We start from the raw sequence: 8,305 nt of genomic DNA, 5'->3' as shown, positions 1-8,305 counted from the left end.
CCGAGTTATTGCACAGGAAACAAAGGAGTTTTTTTACTCCATGTAAAGGCTTTTATTTTGAAACCCACCCGGACGTTAAGCTGTCAGCTGTTGCGGGCAGATAGTGTTGAGAGCCGGCTGGGGCGAGATGCGGCGCAGTGTGTGTGTGTGTGTGACTGGGTTAACACACACCAACCGTCCCTCGACACACTTTTAACTTTATTTAGTAAACCCAGAAACCCTCCATCATGGACCTGGACCCGGCCGTCATCATCCCCGCCATCATTTTCACCGTCGTCGCCATTTATTTCGCTTCTTCGTACCTGAACAAGAAGGCCGACTCCTCCGGCTCCGCAGCCGGGAAGAAGAAGCCTAAAGTCGGCTACGGAGACGACGTCCCCCCGTCCAGAGCTCTGGCTCCGCGGCTCCCGGCGGAGAAGATCCCTGTTAAGGTAAGATGGATAGATAAAATCCACATGAATGTACTAAGGAATAGACACATCTGACCCAGGGATTCTTTCATTTCTTGGACGTTTAAGTCATTTATTTTGCAAATAAAATCCACAAAATAAATGACGTAGCCTACAGCAAAGTTAATCATCAGTTGCTGAAGGCTCTTAGACCGATCGATTCTGATAAATTTATTGGTGTTTATTAAAAAAAAAAAAAAAAATTGTTATTAAGTTTCTAATTAAAGCGATATGGAAGTCATCAGAAACTCATGTTTGTTATTGTTTTTATATGTTTACTATTTTTATTTATTTATTTACTATTTATTTATTGATATATACTTTTTTTACATTATTATTTTTCAAAGCCAAAATAAGACATTTCTTTGTGCCAAAACATGTTCGCCATCTAAATGAAATCATCACAGAGGACTTTAAAGTCCTTATTTCTGCAGACTAGCAGTTAAAAGATCAAATATGTTGAATTTGCAGCAACATTTAAAGGATTTTTTTACAAAATATTTTGGATTCTTCTGACAAATCAATTAATCGATCGATTGATCGTAAGTTGTGTCATGAATCTATAATTCTTTAGTCTACAAAAGCCAAAATAAGATCTCTTTTTTTTTTTTTTTGACCAAACCTGCCCAATATATGTAATCAATGAAACATATTTTAATCTGTAATAAAAGTGAGGATAGCTTTTACACGACTCCGAAGTCCTCGTTTCTGCAGACTAGCAGTGAAAAAAAAAAAAGAACTATATTGAATTTGCAGAGACATTTAGGGAGCTATGTATTTTGGATTCTTTTGTAAACACGACTAATCAATCAATGGATCGATTGATAGATCTTTGGAAGGAAGAGTTGTCACTCAGATCTGAGTCACATGAGCAGCTAGAAAAACCCAGTTATGTGAAGACTTTGACTCTGTGTAACGATTATCTGATTTATGGATTGTTACCACGTCTCATAATCAATGAAGGCAGTCGTTTGAGATTTGCGTGCTGCAGTTTAAAGTCCACCGTTCGGCCTGTTTATGGCAGATGTTGGGCTGCCCGGTGCCCAAACATAGCCGGCGTCTTCCCCTCGGCTGCTTCTGGATTTGCTTGTACACACACACACAGTGACGGAGAATCTGGAGGAACGCTGTGTTCGCCCGCCGCAGCATTTGAATGTGTGCTGATGTTTCCGCAGTTATCATCTCGCATGCAAATCCCGTTTTGTTTGCAGTATGAGACACAGTTAGTCTCCGCAGGTGTAGAAAGTACTTAGCAATACCGGAGTGAAAGTACAAGTATCTCACCAGAAAATAATTAAACACTTTTGTCAAAAACCACTACGCCTAGACTTGTCAAATCTGGATCTGGGGGTCCACAGTTTTTGATGCTTTCTTTCAATTTTGTTTGCAGCAGCAGGACACAGTTCGTCTCCAGAAGTCTAGAAAGTACTTAGCAATGCCTGAGTAAAAGTACAAGTTTCTTACCAGAAAATAATTCAACACTTTTGTCAATGTTTGGCTGTTTTTGTTTCTTAGTTACTTACTTACTTACTAGGCTACTTACTTACCTACTTACTAGGCTACTTACTTACTTACTTACTAGGCTACCTACTTACTTACTTCCCTACTTACTAGGCTACTTACTTATTTATCTACTTACCTACTTACTTACAGTACTTACTTACTAGGCTACTTACTTACCTACTTACTAGGCTACTTACTTACTTACTTACTAGGCTACCTACTTACTTACTTCCCTACTTACTAGGCTACTTACTTATTTATCTACTTACCTACTTACTTACAGTACTTACTTACTAGGCTACTTACTAACTTACTAGGCTACCTACTTACTTACTTACTAGGCTACCTACTCACATACCTACTTACTTACCTACTTACTAGGCTACCTACTCACTTACCTGCTTGCTTGCTTACTTACCTACCCTACTCACTTACCTACTTACTTACTAGGCTACCTACTCACATACCTACTTACTTACCTACTTACTAGGCTACCTACTCACTTACCTACTTACTTACTTACTTACTTACCTACCTACTCACTTACCTACTTATTTACTAGGCTACCTACTCACATACCTACTTACTTACCTACTTACTAGGCTACCTACTCACTTACCTACTTACTTACTTACCTACTCACTTACCTACTTATTTACTAGGCTACCTACTCACATACCTACTTACTTACCTACTTACTAGGCTACCTACTCACTTACCTACTTACTTAGTAGGCTACTTACTTACTTAGCCATTAATATCCCGCCCACAACACATTACGTGTCTCATTTATTACATATCTGCTTAAAGCATTTAAACAAAGCTTTGTGTTGGAGTTTGTAACATTCCACAAATCTTAATTCTGACTTAAAGATTTTCATTTGGACTGTAAATGCATGCTCCAAATATGGGTTTCATTGACTAAATATAATCGGTATCAGCCTTTTAAAACCAGTATCGGTCGCTCCCTAGTTTTGTTGCGTTACAACGGTTGGTCTCCAGAGGTGTGTCAGCGTGTTGGACCTTTTAAAAAGCCGGAGGAATGTGCCCAGCGCTGCTGTAACATGCGACACGCTGGGCGTCTATATTTGGTGTCCAACATGAATCCTATATTTACTCGGACCTGTGTATGTTCACGGTGGCGCCTGTCTGAAATAGACGCCTTCACATGGTCTTCATGTGAAGGCTGAACTGTGTCATTTCATCCTGCTGACTCAGGCCCAACTCGCGGCCGACAGACAGCTGCTTCCAACACACTTCACTCCACTGTAAAGTCACACTTCTGTGTTGTTTTCATTAATGCAGAAACACACACACACACATCTGCTGGATGTAAGGGCTGCACAATGTATCGTTGAAAGAGAATATCAGCAGAAAACTGCACTTTAAAATGTAACTCTGTAAGTATGTGCATGTGTGTAAAAGTAAGTGTGTATATGTGTGTATATGTTTGTGTGTGTGTGTAAGGGTGTGTATGTATGCATGCATGTGTGTGGGTATGCATGTGTATATGTGTGCCTTTTATGTTCAATAAAATAAAGTTGGGAATTATTACATTACATGACATTACATGGCATTTAGCTGACGCTTTTATCCAAAGCGACTTACAATTGCTATATATATCAGAGGCCACACACCTCTGGAGCAACTAGGGGTTAAGTGTCTTGCTCAGGGACACATTGGTTGATGTATCGCAGTGGGAATCGAACCCAGATCTCCCACACCAAAGGCAATGTGTCATAACCACTTAGGGTTGGGTACCGTTTGGATTTTTACAATTCCGATGCCGAACCGGTACTTTCAAAAACGATTCCGATTCCTAAACAGATTCTTGAAAAACTGAAAAATGGCATCAAAGAAAGGCTCTTTTATGAAGTTTTTTTAAATTTATTTTTTATTGAAAATTATTTAAATTTCACAATATATTAACGTTTTAAAGTACTTAGATATATAATAAGTAAACCAAGTCACCTAACACATAACTACAATAATTTAACAAATAACAGTTACACTATTAACAAGTAACAACAAAATAAATGTTGTTGAGTTGGTATGCCAACCAGCTTCAAACTTTAGCAGTTCTTTTGCAGAAAAATGCCCAGATTAGCCTTCTCTGGCGAGATACTACACCTCTCCTGACTTATGGCATGTCCTGCACAGGAGAAGACTCTCTCAGGTGGTGTCCAAGAGGCCTGGACACACAGGGAGGAGTTTGAAAGGGCAGACAATTTGGGGAGGCTGTCCCACCTCCCCCACCACCAGGCTACAGGGTCTTGTCCTGAACCATAGACTAGCAAAAATTGAAAATCATGTTTGGTCTTCTTTTTTGACACTTTGTCACTTTTCCCGATGTTTTAGAAGCATCCAATTTTTTTGTCCCGTTTTCTCATGTTTTTCGTTGGTTTTTTTTCGACGTTTTAGTCACTTTTTTTCCAACGTTTTTTTAATTAAAAAAAAGAATTCTCCAAATGCTACGACAATTTGGTTAAAAGAAACCCACATTTCTGATGTCTAATGAAAGAACAAAAAATCAAAACACCACACACAAAAAAATATTAAAATGTTGAAAAAAAACATAGAAATTGCGACAAAAACGTAAATTAAAGCAACTTAAATGTCGAAAAAAAGCTATAATGTCTGTACTCCTGTCCATCTATCTACCTATCTACCAATCAATCAATCAACCAACCAATCAATCAATCAATCAACCAACCAACCAACCAACCAACCAATCAATCAGCGTGCTCCACGTGTCTGTGCCATCAGAGCTGGAGCCCGATCTGGCTCCCTGACATTTCATGTTGTTCTCTTCCTGCTTCTAAAGTTACTGCTGCTCCTAGTCCGTCCTCCTCCGTCCGCCCTGCAGCCTAAAAAAGGCCGAAGCACATGAAGCTGCATGTCCCACTCAGGTTGTAATCCATGCACGGGAGAACACGGATGTTGTTCTGGAAAAAGAAATGTGTTTGTAGTAAACTGGAAACGTTGCTTTAAGGCTGCATACGAGTCCGCTGGCAGCGTCGTCTCCACGCTTCCCTTTCGTTGTCTCTGTGATCAGTCAGCCGGGAAATGCATTCTGGGAGCAACGCAGGCAACTTTGGAGAGACGGGGCGTCGAGTTTAACCGCTCCTCATTTGCATAAAGTTGGATCCAGGTGACTTTATGCAAATCGGGAGCGTCCAGCTCGACTCTCAGCCTCTTCTTTTAAAGTGACTGTCATCGATCTGAAATGAAGACACATTCAGCAGCTGCAGATGATGATTATTATTATTATTATTATTATTATTATCTCCCATAAAATGTTTGTGAACTATTTCCGTAAAATAAATCAGAGAGTTACCAAACGAGCCGCCGTGTTGGTCTGTTTTGAAACCCGGGAGCAGACGGCCGTAGAGTGAAGCGTTCGTCCAATCAGGTGCAGCCGTGGCGGCTGTAGGAGGGCGGTGCCTGCTTTTCTTTGCTTGTCATTGATCAGGGAAGAGAAACTGGTAACTGCAGGTGGAGAGAACATCCAGAGTCCAATGCTGGGAAGAAGAGGGGACATCCCTGCAGACAAAAAAACGCCACTGTAGACACATACCACCACCTTTTTCTAGCGTTTTTGTATGCAGACCTACGTAAGACCTACGTCATTTCTACAATAACCGTCTGTGGTTAGGAAAGACTAGCATTAGTGCTGAACAAAAACAAACGGCGGCCTGCAGCTGATAAAGTGTTTTTGGCCATGTGTTTATTGCGGCGGCTGACAATAAGAAAAGGATGGTCTGAGTCATACTGAGGCTGTTTAACATCTCCTCTACCTGCTCATTCTTTGGGAGTGAGCACAGAGTTGCTCACATGCAGCTCTCCATAAATGGGAATGTCAACACACTACACAGGTTAGGAGGAGGAAAGATGCTGTGTGTGTGTTTGTCTCTGTGTGTGTTTGTCTCTGTGTGTGTTTGTCTCTGTGTGTGTTTGTCTCTGTGTGTGTTTGTCTGTGTGTGTGTGTGTTTGTGTCTCTATGTGTTTGTCTGTGTGTGTGTGTGTGTGTGTGTGTGTGTGTGCCTGCGTGTGTGTCTCTGTGTGTGTATGTGTGTGTGTGTGTGTGTGTCTCTGTGTGTGTGAGTGTTTGTCTCTGTCTGTGTGTGTTTGTCTCTGTCTGTGTGTGTTTGTCTCTGTCTGTGTGTGTGTGTGTGTGTTTGTCTCTGTCTGTGTGTGTTTGTCTCTGTCTGTGTGTGTTTGTCTCTGTCTGTGTGTGTTTGTCTCTGTCTGTGTGTGTTCGTGCCTGCGTGTGTGTGTGTGTGTGTGTGTGTGTGTCTCTATGTGTTTGTCTCCGTTTGTTTGTGTGTGTATGTATGTATGTGTGAGTGTTTGTCTCTGTCTGTGTGTTTGTGTGTGTGTCTGTGTTTGTGCCTGCGTGTGTGTGTGTGTGTGTCTCTGTGTCTGTGTTTGTACCTGCGTGTGTGTGTGTCTATTTCCAAGTTTTTGTCTACTTTTTCCGTCATCATCTAAATGTTTTCCAGGTCCAAGGCTGTTGTTTAGTAAATCTATCTCTGATATTGATTTGTTCACGCTGGTTCCATGGCTTAAAAGGAGGGAACGTTACAGAAAAAAGCTTGAGAACCACTGTATTGGAGGAACAAACTACTGATATCATCGGAGTGTTTGGAGGTCTGGTTGGTTGTGTCTGACATACTTCTCCTGGTATTTCCCCCCCGGCCTGGCTCAGTTCCTGCTTCTTCCTCCTCCTTCTGAAGCCCGGCCACATCGCATCACATCCAGGAGAAAGCAATGGCTTCATATCACAACATGGCAGCTTATTCTTCCACCCTCTCCCACTCCCGCCTCTAACACACCAGCCAAGGCACAGCATGGCTCTTCTGGGCTCTTATATCGGCCAATCAGTAATCATAGCCTTATGTATATATGTGTTTGTAAGTATGTGGATAAGTGTGTGTGTGTGTGTGTGTGTGTGTGTGTGTGTGTGTGTGTGTGTATGAGTGTCTGTGAGTAGATGTGAGAGTGTGTTTGTGTGTGTGTGAGTATATGTGTACGTATAATGTACGTTTCCCTGCAGAGGACAGAGTGGAAGTGTCTCTTGGTCTCTTTCCTAAATGGAGCCGGCGTCAGAGAGCCGAGGGAACTATGAGTGTGTTGAACAGAGACAGAGCAGAGTCTGTTCCCTCCGACATCTCTCCCTCTGTACTGTAACATGCACTTCTGCTATTTATTCCCCAGCAAAATACCTCCGCTGTTTAAATCATGCCCTGAATTAAGTGATGTGTTTGTGTTTATAGCCGCAGGTTATCTCAATTTTACAACTTAAATTGCTCACCAATGCATGGGAAAACAGGGTCCAAGTTAAGAATACCGAAACACCTTTATTTATGTAAATTAGCACATATTTAATTAGATAATGCCTCATTTGCCAGCGTTCAGCGTTAAGTTTTTTTTTTTTTTCACGTCTAGTAAAAAAAATAAATAAAAGTTACTTGCCCAAATTAAATTTTTACTGACCCCTATACTTATAAAAAAATAATATATAAAATATATTAAAAAAATGTAATTAACAAGTAAAAAAAGTCATAAAAACATCAGAAATACCTCAAGAAAGCATCAACAAAACGTCAACAAAACGTCCAAAAAACCTCAAGAAAATGTCATAAAAACGTCAAAAAGACGTCCAAAAAATGTCTAAAAACGTCCAAAAAACGCCCAAAAAACTTCAAGAAAGCACCAAAAAAAATGTCAAGAATACATCAAAAAACTTCAAGAAAGTGTCAAAAATACGTCAAAACAAATGCCCAACAAACGGCAAGAAAGTGCCAAAAAAACGTCAAGAAAGCGTAAAAAAAACCCGTCAAAAAGTCCAAAAAACTAAAAAGCATAAAAAAATGTCAAAAAACCTCAAGAAATAGTCATGAAAAGTCAAAAAAGCGTAAGTAAACGGGTAACTGGGTTGCTATAGTTTCCCCGTGCCATAGGGAAACCCTTATTTTTTAACTCTGTTTGCAAGTTCAGAAAACTTGTAATACAAAAACTGATTGTCTTAACGTAAATAATCAACGGGGGAAGTTTCATGTTTTTCCCCTATTCAACTGTAGGGTCTCCCTTTTAACATGGGCTGCTATGGGAAACTGGCAACACACATTTCTTAGGACTTCTGATATGTTATAGAGGGGTCAGATTTTCTGTTGCAATTTGTGGGAGATTCACACCCTCTGATCCCAGGCAGTGTCTGCTCTGCAGGGTTGTTTCTCTAAACCCTCTCCACGCTGGAGGTCTGATGGCGTCCTCTGCTCCGCGCCCATTACAGAAGCACTCAGTGTAGAGTTACCGCGGAGATATATTTACCAGGAAGCGCTCTCAGAGGT

General features: G+C 40.8%; 1 protein-coding gene across 3 annotated transcripts in view; it reads left to right on the top strand.

Moving 5' to 3' along the window:
* Nucleotides 1-96: 96 nt before the first annotated feature.
* LOC144530388 (uncharacterized) overlaps nt 97-8,305 on the top strand; it is a 17,002-nt gene continuing 8,793 nt past the window's right edge. For 2 of the 3 annotated variants that reach the window (XM_078269945.1, XM_078269946.1), the window contains exon 1: nt 97-431. In XM_078269945.1, coding sequence (XP_078126071.1) covers nt 228-431 — 204 coding nt within the window. In that variant the 5' untranslated portion in view covers nt 97-227. The remainder of the gene's footprint in view (nt 432-8,305) is intronic. The other variant, XM_078269947.1, reaches the window with a different exon arrangement.

Source organism: Sander vitreus, chromosome 15 (genome assembly GCF_031162955.1).
Source record: "Sander vitreus isolate 19-12246 chromosome 15, sanVit1, whole genome shotgun sequence".
In the NCBI taxonomy this organism is placed as follows: domain Eukaryota; kingdom Metazoa; phylum Chordata; class Actinopteri; order Perciformes; family Percidae; genus Sander; species Sander vitreus.
The sequence above is the reverse complement of the archived record's forward strand: the minus strand, read 5'-3'. Positions and strand labels throughout refer to the sequence as shown.